General features: G+C 36.6%; 2 protein-coding genes across 11 annotated transcripts in view; both read right to left on the minus strand.

Moving 5' to 3' along the window:
• Positions 1–556, minus strand: part of TEK (TEK receptor tyrosine kinase) — a 42,847-nt gene extending 42,291 nt beyond the window's left edge. For both annotated transcript variants that reach the window (XM_026078704.1, XM_026078703.1), the window contains exon 1: positions 213–556. In XM_026078704.1, the coding sequence (XP_025934489.1) occupies positions 213–264 (52 nt within the window). In that variant the 5' untranslated portion in view covers positions 265–556. The remainder of the gene's footprint in view (positions 1–212) is intronic.
• Positions 557–5,824: 5,268 nt separating this feature from the next.
• The window catches only part of IFT74 (intraflagellar transport 74), a 46,938-nt gene continuing 36,611 nt past the window's right edge, over positions 5,825–16,151 (minus strand). For 3 of the 9 annotated variants that reach the window (XM_026078695.1, XM_026078696.1, XM_026078698.1), the window contains 4 exons: positions 15,079–15,242; positions 14,265–14,390; positions 11,695–11,755; positions 9,136–9,958 (listed from right to left, as the gene is read on the minus strand). In XM_026078695.1, coding sequence (XP_025934480.1) covers positions 9,843–9,958; positions 11,695–11,755; positions 14,265–14,390; positions 15,079–15,242 — 467 coding nt within the window. In that variant the 3' untranslated portion in view covers positions 9,136–9,842. Of the gene's footprint in view, positions 7,558–7,849; positions 8,312–9,135; positions 9,959–11,694; positions 11,756–14,136; positions 14,391–14,939; positions 15,018–15,078; positions 15,243–16,151 lie in introns of those variants that run through there. The other 6 variants (XR_003255637.1, XR_003255636.1, XR_003255635.1 and 3 more) reach the window with 6 other exon arrangements.

The following is a 16,151-nucleotide window of genomic DNA, read 5'->3' on the forward strand; positions in this document are numbered from 1 at the left end:
ATTCTCCCTGATAATTTAGTCATAGTCTTGCTCCCCTCGCTCACTGTAAGAGAGCTTCAGAAAAATAAGTGGTCTTATAGAAGCCAACACAAGTATTTAACTTCGCAAAGATAAGTCACAGAGTAAGGAGCAGGGAATCACACATTTTGTCTGCACATGAGAAGCAAGAAAGGCAGGACGTGTTGACTGCAGAAGTTAAAGCAAAGGCTTACCTAAAATCATCAGGCTGAATCCACAGAGAACTAGATGTGCTAAAGGGTCCATGCTCTCCAAAATACATCCATGCAGTTCTTGCAGCTGCTCATGGAGTATCCTTTGACTGGGGTAGGAGGTTTACCAGTTACTCTTCTCTTGCATAGTACACTGAATCTTGTTTACAAGTCACAGGCAAGAAATTGCAGCATGGGAGCAAGCTGGAACAGTCTCATTGCTGTCTGAGTACAGGGAGTTTAAGTTCCTTTTCCTGTTTCCTATGTAGATTAGGATGGGAAAGGCAGGATCTTAAAGGCATTTTTGTATCAGCAGGACTGCAGGGCAGTGTAAATCCTGTCCATCCAGCAATACATCAAAACAGTTATCTGGAGCTGCTGGAGAGGCAGAAGATTGCTGTTGGTCACAGTCAGCAAAATGGGAACAATGATGGCATCCTCCAGTAGGCAAGCGAATGCAAGCAAAAAGCCCTCTATCTAGGTATGGTGGGCGGAAAATGTCATCCCCTGCTCACAGTGCAAATCTGCTAATTGCTCAGGATGCAATCATCTTTCTGATTACTTATTTAACCCATGTGAAAGCTGCTGGCTCCAAAGAATCCCATCACCCAATAATAAACATACGAAACAAAACCCTAACAAAACAACCGGTTGAATCCAGTACAGACCGAAGCCAGCCACAATCCAACAAACTGCCTCATTAGTTCTTACGATTTACTGGAAACAATTTTTCTCTCCATTTGACAATTGGAAACAGACTAAAAACTTGTTGCAATAATAAATCACAACCAGAGTTATTCTGACTTCAGGGGAACCAAAATGCCACATCACTCAAGAGGGCCTCAAAACGCAGAAGTACTAACAAACTACAAAAGAAAACCACAAGAATACTTAGTGTATTATAAGATACTCAGTATTATCCGAATTCCTATATAGAGGGTAGCTCTGCTCTGTTGCTTATTTAACCTATTTTGAGCTTTGCTTATCCTCTCTAAGCACTCTTCAGTGCTTATTATTTTAATTTTCCTGGGATGCATTAACCACTTTAGTCCAGACTTTAGTTCTTCATATAGTTATTCTGAGTTTAGAGCGCTTCCAAGAATTTCATTTAAATCTGATTCCACAGGATGTAAATGGATCACTGAAGAGAAAGCCCTCTTGTGTCTTATTTGTAATGCACCTAAATACAAAGCAATGCATATGGACTGATGCTGATATACTAATTTTGCAGTATGCAGATTGGCTAGGTCAGCTATGGTGGAAATTCAGATTGTGAATGTCAGATTGTGCCTGCTGGTCATTTCATCTGCCACAGAAAAGTAGCTGTCCCCAGGATAAGAGTGCACAGCAAGACTATGCAATATTTCATGGGTACAAGAAGAATGTAAAGTCCTGCTGAAGCTGGAAGAGAAGAAATATGTAGTTATACAAGTTAGAATGTGATTAAGATATGAGTCTCAGCAGGGTTATATTTCTGTTACATGTTTCATTATATTGTTTCAAATTTAAATAAACAAAAATAGCACCTATGATTCAGCAAACATTTAACTACTTGCTTATGTATGATTTTGAGCTTTGATCTATTTCTATTTGGAAAACAAAAATAGTGCCACAGTTTATTTTTCCCATTGAAGTGTAATCTAATCATGGGTTAAACTTTTGCTGGATTGTGGAGTTGAAGGGATTTCACCATATCTAGGACACACTTACTTATTTAGGTATCTGTCAGCCTCACTTTTCATGTTTTGATCCTTACTTTTCATGTTATCAGAATGTGAGTCTTCCTAAAAGTAGCTTATATTAGGCTCTGATCATCCCTCTGACTACTGAATAACAAAAAAAGCGCAGCAGAATCGCACAACCTCTACCACCAGCCAGTGATAATACCACAGCAGTATCCCATATAATAGTCCATCTCTTGGTATCCACTCATCAGCTTGTGTTGGCTGATGCTACAAACAAGAGGATCACATATCTCAGCCTGTATCCTCAATTAAAGAGTACAAGAAGTGGCCTTCTGTCAAAATCAGATTATCAGTAGAAGAAACTTGATGTCTAATTAGATGGCCTTCACCTGCCTGGTAAATGAAAGTTTAGTACTCACTGTTAGGGACTCCGTGCAAAAGGTTACAAACATTCCAGAATTTGAAACTGCAAAACGGGGTGAAATGTGACATGAAGAGTCAGAATTAAAGATGCACTCACCTAAGATGTTAAAAAGTTGTAAATGAGGATGGCAGTAAGAGCAGAGTAAGATATTGTATTACTTAGGTTTTATTTAATGAGAGGCTAACAGTGGCTGATGATAACTGGTCTGGCACATGGGCATGTCCTTAGGTGGGTTACTACCTGCGTTTGGGACCCACAGACTACACCCGTTGTCTTTTTTAAAAACTTCTTGGTGAGATTCAGAAAGGTTGTCCAATCCCATCTGGTTCCTGAAGTGTTCCCCTCTCAGGAACATCAGTTTTATAGGTGATTGTTGCTGATTAATAAATATTAGTGTTCATATCTAATTTAACACACACCAAAATAGCATATATGGGTTTTTAAATTGGCTACATCAGGGAAATAAATAACCTTTCAGCATGTAAATATAACCCTCGCATTAAATATGACTTTCGATAACTCTATTTATTGAAAGCTAATTATATGACATGTCAAGTGCCTTGAACTCCTGACACCAGGCTTTCCTCTTTAGATAAGCAGCATGCTTGTCTCAAGGACAGTCCATTCATGCATGCTGTAGCACATGGAAATATGTGAGGAGGAAAAAGAAACAATGCGTCTCTGCATTTCTTTAATCAGATAGATATATTAGCAGAAAGCACATATCTTCTTGCAGTGTCAGGGTATATTATGCTTTTTTGGAAACAAGTCATTGCTTTGGCCTTGACATGATATTAATACATGTTTTAGCAGCAGGCAGCAAAGCACTAGGAATTAGAATTAAAGTACTAAAACTTAGGAATTATTACCCACTACAATCAGCTAATGTGAAGCAGATGCCCATAAACTACAGAGTTTAGGCAGGTCCCATTCTGCACGGTGCTTTGGAGGCTAACCACAGCCCTGAAAGCCATTTATTGTGGCTCACCTGGAAGTGAGAGGTAGCAGACCCCTGGCCAGTCTTTGGGACTGGCTAAGCAGTCGGAATGAGGTATCGCCTAGGCTGGGGACAGACACTATGTGTGTGTCACACTGCGTGGCATATAGTGTGGCAGTGTAGAAATGGGAAGGACATAAGCGTTTCTGTGGTGAGGGGTGTGGATATGTTGTGAAAGACAGGAAATGCCAGGGTAGAGGACATCATGTGTGGAAGAGCCGTGATATTGCAATGGGTGGTTGCGGGAAATGTTAAGGTGGGCTCAAAAGTGTAGCACAGGCTGTATTTATAGCTCGTTCGCTTGATCTGGGAGTCTCTGCTGAGGATTTTCAGTTACTTCATGCTTTTTCTACTCCCGCTTCTGCATATACTTACTCAAAAGGCAACTCAGGGTTGCTAAATACAGCTATGATCATTTTTTTGCTCAGCACTTTTCTTCATTTCCTTGCAGAATGGTGGGTTTTTGAGCTTTCTGGAGACCATGGTGTGGAAAATGGCTGAGTACTGAGTAGTCTATAGAATAGGCTTAGTCAAGGGGAGCTTTTGCTTTCTTGTTTTCCTTGYTACTTTACTACAATAAAATTAAAGACAAGATCTTGCACAAATTTCTTTCAAGAGGGAAATTCAACTGATGAAACAGTACAGGAGTACTGTGTTGTACTGTACCTCTGTAAMTCTCTACCTCTGTGCAGAGAGACCTCTGTATCAGTAAAGTCTTTGAGAAGGACAGTGGCCTATTTCACTAAGGCCTAATGTATGTATTCTGGAAACTTACTTTGAGAGTGACTTATATTTTGCTGAAATAGGTTTTATGTGAATTTTGTAGGTTTTAAAATGGCTAATGGTCAGCAGAGGGAAACATTTTTGACAAAATAATCCTTGTTTCCTAGTTCTTTGCTGGTGATGAAAGGGACTGAGACTGTTTTARGCAGTACTGGAAGAATGAAATTATGAGGCTTGAAGCTAAGAGTCAGCAATGGTGGTGGCTACTGATGATGCCAAACAAGTATATGAAGTCTCATGAGTGAGAAGTAAGCTAGTTCTATTCCAGTATGTTTGTATGAAGGGGACAAAACTGCATCCTTGATGTCATCTCTTTTTGATCCCATTGTTTCCTATTTTGGAGTATGTCTGCTTTGGTTTTTAAATGGTGTACTAAAAGAGGTGATTCTGAACACATGCTAAGTTAACCCAAATTCAGTCTTTGGTTTCTCTGCCAAGACTGGATCAGATTCTTGGAGCACAAATCTAAGTGATGTTAATACRTCTGCTGTTCTGAAGTCAATACAAAGTCAGGAGATGAATGAGGTTTTGCAGACTGCCAGGCTGAAAGAGGAATCATCCAACATCAGGTGACCAAACCTGATACGGAAGCTATGGAGTTCACAATATTTTTCCTCTCTATACTTTGTTACTGCTTTTCTACTTAGCATTACTTTGCTACAGCACATTCTGAAGGATGAGTGAGTCTGTGTGTTTATGTTTAAATGCTAACAACTCAAAATCCAAATGTCTGTAAAATGTTAACACTGAGTCATCCTCTGTAATACTGGGCAGTAATACTAAGCCTGCCTAGAGTAGCCTGCCATTATAAATGAAACTGAGGTCTCAGATCTGAGCACTTTGGAGAAATAAAGATTAATTGTGTAAGCCACTTAATACATACAAAATTTGGAGACCTGATTATTGCTCCCAAGGACCGTGAAATAGGTCATGCTAATAAGATATCAAGGTTAGTGTTCTTAACCATTAAGGTTATAAAACGTCATTCTTTAAATCCTGTGTGCAAGATCCACTGTCTTCAACTCATAGTGTTAATATGATTCTAATGGTAACTTTGATTCAACAACTGCGTTGTTTAACTTTTCAGTGATTAGAATCCTGCCAAGACATGAATAGATTTTTACTCATTTGTTAATTTGTCATATAATTCTCCCAAAACACACAAAGGCTTTTTTTCTTTCAAAAATTGAGTATTGGTCACCAGCCTTCAACAGCAAATGTAACTTAGCAATAAATTTGCTATCTATTTTTCTATTTATCTCTGCTTCCAAATTTACTTCAACTGAGATTGGCTGAGATCTGGTACTAATATAGGATAGTCACACACCTACTGTTGGTGAGCTGCAGTATACCAGTTCCTTCTCTTAAAAGCCTCAGCTTTTGATTTAGTCTTAACTCTGCATGGAAAGAGGAATTGATTTTTTTTTTTTTTTTTTTTTGAGACCTTGAACAATGTAATTTTAGTTATTCTTGAAATAAGGAAGACTGAAGGAACTACACTTCTCATCTTGAGATGGGAAGTTAAAATGTGGATTTGCATATGGATAAATGACTACCAATATTATACACTGAGCTCAATAACCCTGAAGAAAGGAAATAATTTTCAAACTATTTTAAATACAGCAAATCTGAAAACAAGTCCAAACCAAGAGATACCTTCTCTTTATTTAATTTGGAAGAAAAAAAAATGAACAGGAATGATATTGGAAAGTTTGAAGGCTTTATTTTCAATTTTGTCACTCATGCATAGCTGTTGGTGTGAATTATAATACTTTCTGATAATTTCCATTATAAGCATTACAGTGCCCCTTCTTTTCTTTCTACATATAAAGTCTAATTTTCAGAGGCGCTGAGTCTGATCACCCCACTTGAAATAGTCTCTGTGGACAAATTGACTTCACATACCCGAGACAGAGATCTTACATCTTTCTCATTCTTTATACCATGGCAGAAATATTGGGCTGATCCAAAGATATCTGTGATGAGGGAAACAAGTGCAGCCACTTTTAATGGATATAGCTTTCAGGCTGTTAGTTTTACAAGAGAAAATGGGCAGGTCATTTTATATTCTGTCTCATTTTTTTTAAATGTGGGAGGCTTCCTCCATTTTACATGTTTGGTATATCATCTAGTTAGCCCTCCTTCCTGAAGTGAGAACCTGCAGTCTAGACCATAAGTAAGGGCAACATTTCTTCCTCTGCTCCAGACTTCTGCCAATTCTGATGAATGATGGATCAAAGCTGGGTTTGAATTCAGATCATCTCYGCAGTTGCAAAATGCTTAAAGGCTTCCTTCTTTTTTACTGAAGAAGGAAAACAAAAAAATACTAGTTTGGGAATAATTCAGCTCCCATTCCCAGTGATTAACCTGGCAACATTGCCCTGGCTGGAGTTGTCACCTACCGTCTGGTGTTCATCGTTGTTGTGAAAGTATTCAAGTCAACTCCAATTCAAGTCAATTCTGAATCCTTTAACTCCTCCACCTCCCCGACGATTGCAACCAGATGGTGCCTCAGATCAGTCTGAGGCAAATAGGTTTCCAGGGAGTTCACTCAAAGCAGATATTTAGTGGGATGGTTAGAAGGTGAGCATCTTAATAGCCTTATCCTCAGGATATAAGTTATTCTTATCTCTATTATTCTTATCTCTGTTATTTCATCATGAGGTCTGCATTATTTCTTTTGTTTTACATTCGCAGCAGAAAAATGGGAGTATGCTGAAAGACTGTGCGACTACTTCACTTTAGAAACGTATCCCTCTGATTTTGAAACATTTGGAAGTAACCAATAAGAAGTAACTAATGTTAAGTAAGTAACTAATGTTACTTAAGTAACTAATAAGTAAATAATGTCAGGCAGAAAGGAGTAACTAACCTTGTCAAGCAGAAATAAATATAACGGAGTCTGAATCTTCTGCTTGTCAGAAATTGCTCACAAAAGGACTGCATGCCACTTTCTCTCAGGCTCACTAACACAAGCAAAGAAATCAACCAATTTTGAAAGAAATATTACATTTTTAATCATAATGGGCAGCAGTGAAGATATGATGAAGCAATAAAACCAACGAAGTGATTACTCCTGCAGCAGATACACAGTTTGCCTGGAGATATTGTGATATTTTGGGGTATGAAAAGATCAGCGCAGTGTAGTCGGATCATGAGCTGGGAACAGCAATCACTCCTATACTCATCCTCACACAGAGCACAAACACAGCATAGAAATAACGGACCTTCTGGCTAAAGATTCTGAAACTGAAATGCTTATTTCCATGCAGTGTGCCAATGAAGCGGGATGCAGGCTGGAGTTATGATGACAGCTAGTATTAGACAGTGGTACCTAGTGTTCTGGCTGATTTGCAGTGGCAGACATCATCAAACCTGGTATCCTCACAAGTCAGTGTGACATCTTTCTGCTCAGTGTATATGCTGCCACTTAATTCGTTCCCTCTCAGTTTGAAGGCACTGCATAAAACGGAAAAAAAAAAAAAAAAAGCCTCAGTACAAAGACTTGTGCTGTTGAATTGATGTCTCGACATACACACAGGACCTTCAGCAGAAAAATGTTTATTCCATGGACGTGTTCAATACTTAAACTTGGCAAGAAAAATTATAGAGAGGGTTAAAGAAAGGGTATTTGACTTCAGACTTCAGGAGCTAGATATGGATACAAATTACTCAGCTCACAACTGAGAGTTGTATGTTAGTAGTACACCAGTCTCCTGGAAGGAGATTAAATACCAGCTTTGCAGCTCACCATTTAGATTCCATGAGGTTCTTTTCAGCCAAGAATAATGTGACCACGATCCAGGATGATGCAGATGAACTTTTAAAAGGAGGAGTGACTGGAGAGGTTCTCAGGCAAAAACAGATAATCTGGAGACTACTGTATCAATAGAACAGGAATAAGAACAGAGCGCTGGAGAGAGTGTTTTTATTACAGACATCTCCTGGAGAACACAGCAGATCTTTACCACGCTATCTCACAGAATCAGGGCCAGGGAACAAAGCCATCCCTTGCCCTGAGTGAATGGGAATTTAAAGCAGTTTGTTTATTGAGCTTGCCGTTTCTTTCCATTGTTCATTAAAACATGTTATTGGAGCACAAGTTGTATTCAGGAGACAGTCTCACTGGTTAATGAATGGTCCGAGTGGTGAGAATATTAGACTTCAACTTCATTTCAGCAAATAACAGTCTCTCTCTGGAATAGCTAAAACTCTGAGAGGAAGGAAGAGACATTAGTGGGAATTTCCCCTAGATAACAGACTTAGGCTTATAGAAATCCTGTTCCATCATCTCTAAATATTATATGGACATAAATATAGAGAGCAACAGTATTTACTGAGCTGAATTTGGAAACAGTGCTCCCTGCAAGAATCTTCAATAGATTTGTTGTATTTTTCCTACATACTCAAAATGACAACCACAAATGTAGAAAAACTGAGAGATAAAAATACATATTTTATATTTTAACAAATAATGCATATTTTCAATTTCTCTGTCTACTCAAATTTTATAAAGTGAAATGGATGGTCGCTTTTTTTGGAAAGACTTTTCTAAGGTAGTAGAGACAGTCTCTACTGCTTGTTTCATGTTTTTTTTGTTTTTTTGTTTTTTGTTTTTTAAACACATATAAAAGACTAGATTACTGTCTGGCTAGGATTCCCAGCTATACTTTTTTCTCACTGATCAGGACTAGCTTGCAATATATAAGGTTAAAGAAATATCAGCAGGGAGTTTATAATTACATTACTGGTAGAATGTGAAGGAGATAAATATACAGGAAAGTTTTGCTTTATTTCAATGTTTTTGATATTTCTTTATGATAAAGCACACTGATACTTCTGTATCAGTCCTGTTTTTGTTCTACATTGAATGTTCTATTCTGTGCATTTTTCTCAAAGTACAGGTCACATATGACACTGCACCTTGAAACCTAAGGGGAAAAAAAAATTGCAGAAAATATAAATGATTTTACTTTTTACTTTTTATTGGTGAACACTACAAAACTAAAATGCTGTGCACAAAGTCAGTACTACCTATGTGTTTCACTACATTTTTATTGCAGTTCTGTCCTTGCAATCACATTAAAAACATAAAATACGACAATGGTCCAGAAATTATTCAGTTCTCCCTTAGAAATTGAAAATTCATTGATACATCCTTAAAATACATTTATTTTTGCAGTGAGAGTTTATAATATGAAAGAGTTCTAATTTAAGAGGTGCTTGTTGTCTTTAGATATTGTCCTTCATTGTTATAAATTGCTATTTAAATTAGAGAAGGTATGCTTATACGTGCTAGCAGAAAAAACATTTATCTTATTATACACTTTCATTCAAGATCAATGTGTATAAAAGTCCAGACAGTCCTTTTCCTGGGAAGACTTCCATTCTGTTTTGTAGGAATAGGACTACAAGACAATTACATAAGGTCATTGTGTAAAGCAGACTGAAACTGCACCCCTGAGTACAAATCCAGCAATGGGCCTAAGTAAAATTTTCTTATGGTTTTACACCTAGTATGCAATATATATTCTATTCATTTCTAAATATTCCTAAATATTTATTAACATCTAACATTTCTAAAATAAGGAATATTATTAAAACCTGTAGTTTCTATAAACCTGGAAATACACTTTTAAGAGCACCTATATCATTACTGGTGAGCGAATAAGCTCGGTAGCTCAGCTTTCCACGCTACTTGTGCACGTCTGTTGGTCCACTGAACAAGAAGGAAGCGCCTGCGCTCAGTTCTTGGTGTTCTGTAAAGACTCTATGAGAGCTTTGTTGTATTCTGTGATAAGCTTTCTCACGCTCTTCATTACTGGCTGGTAGTCACTTTCCTGACTTTTTGTTGCTATGACTGATTAAAAGAATTAAGGAAACAAACTGACAATATAACTATTAGCGTAATTAGAGATGACAAGGGAACCATATTACAATAAGTATCCTTCTGCAAAAACTGTCAAGGGTTGCAAATAATGGAAAAACTCTAATTTGATCTAAAAGATTTGCACTAATCTACTAGCTGTCAAATCATGCCAAGCATGGCAAAAAGAGATTACATACTGAGTAACTTTTGTTTTTATGTGTATTGCCTCTTCAGGTCCCTCAGAAAGAATCTGCCCACTGTCACACAGCAAACAAAACCATTTCAAAGCACTCCAGCTATTTAAAACCGTACGTCTGTGCACCCAAGAACTCAGGTTACAAAAATCCCAGCCCAAGAAAACGGAACCATTTCTTTTCACCAGCCCAAGCAGACATAAAACTCTGTGTAAGCATCTACACTTGGATAGGCGATACATCACAGCAGACTAGGAGCCCTTTTTAGTACTGTGATCATCACTTTTTCCTCTTGTGTTTTTTTAGAGGGTCTTTTTCTCCCCATTAGAAGGAGTAACATTCTTGACTTAATAAAATATTCCTGTAAAGCTGCCTTCTTAGTGCAGATGGTCTAAATCTATTTCATTAGTGTCAGCAGGCTCTTCTTGAACTTCCTAGCGAGTCCTAAGATCTATCAAGGAGTGACCTCAGTCATGTGGAGGTAAGCTGGAGCTTACCAGAAGGTTTCACATCAGTAAAAAAGGAAGAACAGTAGGATGCCCAGAGGTCAAATATACATCATGTCACAGCATGGTGAGTCTTCTGGTGGAAGCCTGAAAAGGCATATACAAAGAATAATCTAAACATGTATTGTTGATTCTTTTTCAAACAAAAAAAAAATAGGTTACTTCACTTAAAGTGGGGAAGTTACTGCAGTAAATTCATAGTCCTGGAATATAAAATAAATGTACAACTAAGCCCTACTCAGATCTCTACAATAATTATGGTAAATAGTACAAGATAAGAAGAATCAGCGACCTAAAAACTTCACTGCTTTTGTTAATTTAAAAAGTTATTTATAGAAAGTTATTTGCAGCAAATAAGATTTTGCTGGTAATTTGGAAGGTCTTATATGATTAGTGGGGGAGAGAGTGGAAAGTACCTCTTCAGTTAGCACCGTATAATGAGAAAGCAACATCACAGTTCCCGCATCCCAGTAGATTCTGCACCTACAGACCCTCCTTGTCATATATGACTGGAATTATCCTAAATTTTTCTCTCTAATATGCAATTCCTCTTTTATTTAACAAGAAATATATGAAAATGTATAAAATACATTGTTTACTTTTTCATGGTTGATATTTATTGTGTTTTGCAACTGCAAAATAGCAGGCAAAGTCACCATGCTATATAAATTTTCGAACAACACTACTCTTGCTAGATAATTTGAGGTAAGAACAGACAGACATAAGGATAATCTTTGAATAGATATGAAACCTAATGGCAAAACTGACTCAACAGTAAAAACTCTGGACTGCAAAGACAAATCCTATGCTTTAAGACCCCTTAAAATTGTTTCAGACTAAAGAAGCAACTTTCATCATAAATAATACCTACTAGGTTAAGTCTGTATTTGCAAAGCATTGCTTTTTCCCCTCCTCCCCTGTCTCCAGCTCTGCATTCTGTCCTGTCTTATTCTGGTGGAGGAAATAGACTTCTTCCTTAATTACTACAGTGCGAGAATTTTACTGTATTTCTTAAATAAAAGGATACATTCCTTCATCATAAAGTTATTTTGCTCATGGTGCTGCCACTTCCTCTCCAAATTTGTAAGCTGAAAACACAAAAGAGAGACTTTAGTAAGAGCCAAAAATTAAAACAATTATTACACACCTACATAATACAACAAATCTTCCCAAACTCTTATTTCAGTACTTTGCATTCTATTGCCTGGTAAGGTCAAGGTTATTCCACAAGAAAACTAGAAATCATAAATACTGAGAAAGCCATTTTTAAAGCTGTCAACAATCAATTCATACATAACTTAACATTTCATGTAGCTACTTTTTTGTTATGTATGTAAAAATACTGCATGCAACTGCAATGGTAAATGGAAAAAAAAGATGAGTATTTGAGATTTGTCATGTAGGGAAACATGTAAACACATCAGAGGTAAAAAGACAAACACTGGAGGGAGATATGATTCTCATTATACCTATACCATTTAAGTGATCTTTTCTTAAAATCGGTAAGACTTAAAATCACCAAAGATACAATATTTCCTGACACTGGCTTGGACTCTCAGCTATACAGAAGAAACTTCCTTACTGCCATAGTTAAGTTTCCTGTCTGATGCCAGAAGTTGTGATAAGAACAGAGCTGCAGCGAAAAGATTGTAGGAGTGTGGGTTAAGTGTTGGCACTTCTTCAATTTTTTCAGCATCAACAGGAAACTAATGTGGACATTATATCGATGGCTGCTTCCTCACAATACAATTTTATAACATTAAATTGTTCTTCTGATGCTACTGTTCAGGATTTTGCATTTCAAGATATGTAGATGTTATTTTTAAATATAAAAAGAAAATCATTCTGAAACTAAATTTTCAATGGAAACTACAGTAATATTTTAGAATAATATTGCTTTATTTTACTTAAAAGCTTATTCTTAAACCAGAAGATAGGACAATATTTGCTGCTTTATGCAAAATACATTTTACAGTGGAGAATCAGTTACCTAGTGTACTGGTTCATGGTAAATATGGCCACCATTTATTTGCATGGTAAGATATTTCTGACCAGTTATGATTTTTACTGCATACTTTGTGGATATTGCTATGTGCAATACAGCTTGTAAAGGCACCCAGATTTAAAATAGTTTGTGATATAGGCCAAAGGAAATATTCAGTGCTTTTTTTTAATAGTAACTCCTTGAAGGCCACACCTCATACAGTTAATTGCTTATAAAACTATCGTTTTAAATCATTTAACACCTATCTCAAGATATGCACTCTCTCTGCATTTCAAAATGCCTTGGTATGTCAGCTAATTGGGTATTTTAAGACCATACTTTTATTTACTCTAAGCTTTTAAAGGATTACATAAATAGCAAAGAAAAAGAAAATTCTTTTTGCGCACACTGAAGTAGAACTGCCACAGCTTAATGAAATGAATAAATGAGGTACAGTTACCATTATAATACAGAAACTTTTAGCATTATTATGCAAATATCTTAATGCTGATCGGCTGTCAGATTTACATTATCTCTATGAATGAGAATCTGATCTTGCATGAAAAATATACAGTACTCTGAAGACTTACAGACTTTGGCATGAGTCTTTGGAGATTTATATCATCATCTCAGTTATTCCACAATAATCATATGCTGTGAGTGTATATGTACCTCATTCAGAAGTATGCACACATGCTCTCACTCTTCTAAACCATAAAGTTCACTCCAGAAGAAAGTTATCTTAAACAAGTACAAATACCACCTTCACCTTGTAAGTGAATTAGAAAAAGAAATCGTTCTAACATAAGGGACAAAAATCTCAATAACCTCAAACAATAAAAGTGAAGAGAAAATAAATGAATCAATTCCCACTCTCTGTTGGTCCAGCTTTTTTCAAGTTTATCCTGTTTCCCTCTGTGTATACATACTTTTATGCCTGGGAAGTTCTGTTGTCAAAATAATAGCAATTTATTATACTGGAAGAATCAATGCTGCTCTAGACTTTATCAGCATCTACCCTCCCGATTCACTCTTGAAATGTAAATGTAAATATACTCATATACCAAAGTTACAAGGGGTTTAAAAAAAGCCCAAATGAACCCTAAAATTTCACTGGTCTATAGGGAGAGAAAGGACTGAAAAAGGAGAAAAGAAATTGTAACACAGGTTGCAAAGCAGGAACTTATCACCACGAATTTAAAAGCAAAATTTAAAATTATCTAATTAATAGTGAGCTCTTTTTTCTGTAATTTCTTTCTTAGTTGGTCCTCAAAACTTCTTAAGTAATCCCAACAAGACTGAGGTGAAAAAGAGGGACAGTTCTGAACAAAATTAACACAAACACTTAAACAAAGGATTTTTACTATTTTTAAGCTCAAAAAGACCTGCAATCAGTAATTTTGAAATACAAACCTAAAAATAAATTGATTGGCATGGCATTAACTTTTATTTGAATGTAGAAAATTTGGATATATATGCACTTACACGACATAACTTTGAAAACTCACTCAGAAGGAATTAACTGATTCAGTCCACACAGTGCTTCACGTATATGAGAAGAGTGAAACCAGGACAGCACCAACTCCAGAGATAATACGTATCTTGAGCAATACCTGAGAATGAGTCTCATTTTCCTGCAGCTGTCTCTTTAGAGTCTCATACTCTGTATTCAAGTGTTCCATTATTTTCTTGAAAGAACGGCTACGTTTTGTCAATTTTTCTTTGTCATCCTGGAGTTTCTAGTTGGAAAAAAAAAAAACCATGCAAAAAGATTAATGGATGAGTTCATCCATTTTTGACAGGCTAAACATAAGTTATTCTAATACCACCCTCAAGATGCTTCTCTTTCTTCCTCTTTGAACATTACCATATATCTAAAGAACCCATAGAACATTTCTCTAACAATGCATTCTCTAACCCAAAGATAATATTCAATAGTTATGGCCAAGTTGTAGCCCAGACCTTACTATATTACACAAAGGGAACTCTGATGTTAAGAATTTGTGGAAAATTTATCACGTGCCAAATAAGTGCTCTAGATGGAGTTTGTCTTAGAGCAAACTAAGGACATGCATTGTAGATTTTTCTTTTTGTTTGGGTTCTGTTATTAGATTTAGATGGGTAAATTCAAGCTTATGGATAGTTTAAGTTACAGCAGAAAAGGTCAGATGGGTCAGTAAAGCAAGTGGAAAATTTTGCGGAAGGAAGTTATAGAAAAGTACCCAACCAACAGCATGGCACATGTGCCCAGGTATTAAGTCATATATAAAAACTACATTTGGATTCACCTGCACTGCTGTGCAAGCCAGTTTTCAGCTACCAGTCATGAGTCCCAGTCACAGACTTGGATTCCCCTATACTAAGTCCTGAAAAAACACACAAAAAACACATCTTCTGCATAATTCTAGGTTTCATTCCTGTTATTACCTTTTTCTTCTCTTCTCCTGCTGCTTTTAGAGCTGGCAAATTATTATAGATCTCCAAGTCCTTTTTGGTTTGTTCAATTTTGTCTTTAAGAGAAGCCAGTTCATCAACCATCTTGCCCTCCAAGAGTTCCATCTTCTGCAGATCCATCTGCAGTCTTTGACTCTCTAGATCACAAGATACACAATCTCTAAATAACAATACTTTTATGTTATAATACATTACCCAGTTTATAAAGGTTTATGCTCCACAAAAGCAATACAAACAGTTTCTGCATCTCTTTCTAACTTTGCCATACATGAGAATGTGAATACGAATGAAGCGAACTTCTCCATCTCTTTCACAAGCTTCTCATCTGTCAGGCACCTATATTACAAATACTGTATTATACTTCATAAGTGAGGAACAATGAGAACACGTGGTGTTTTCATACAACACAGTGTGGGGTTGGGGTTTTTTATACCATCAGCCAATTTCAAGTTTTCAAGCAGCAGCAATCCTTTACAAAATGCTGATTGAAATAATGCGACTAGGAATAAATTTATTCTTGTTAGATTTTTAATGTCACTTTTTGTTTTTTGCTTCAGTTGCTTTTTATGCTAAGTCTTGGTTTTATGATAGTAAATCTACAGCAAATTTTTCTTTAAACACTGACTCCATAAAAGAAAAAAAAAGGGGAAAAAAAACCCCTATGGATAGTTTTCTGGGTCTTCTCATTTTTTATATTTTCTTCATGATCCTGAATGTTTAAATACTTGGCTAAATAACCTTATGTTTCAGAGCTGTATATAACTGAGAAGAATGATTCAAATAATGCATTTCCAGTCCAAGATTTAGTTTCTGAGGTTTCTTTCTACACTCTAAAATAACAGGTGGGCTAAGGGAAATGATGAGAACACACAAAGGAACTTCTCAGGGTATGGACTGTACATTATACTCACACACTCAGGTTTGCATTGAGAAGGAGAATTTTTCCCCCAAGTTAATCATGGCAGTAGAGATCTTTGGGGTAGAAGGGAGTGGATATGCATATGTGAGAGAGAGGGAGGGAGAGAGAGAGGGAGGGAGAGAGAGAG

The sequence above is a fragment of the Apteryx rowi genome, unplaced genomic scaffold (assembly GCF_003343035.1).
Source record: "Apteryx rowi isolate R43461 unplaced genomic scaffold, aptRow1 scaffold_483, whole genome shotgun sequence".
NCBI lineage: Eukaryota > Metazoa > Chordata > Aves > Apterygiformes > Apterygidae > Apteryx > Apteryx rowi.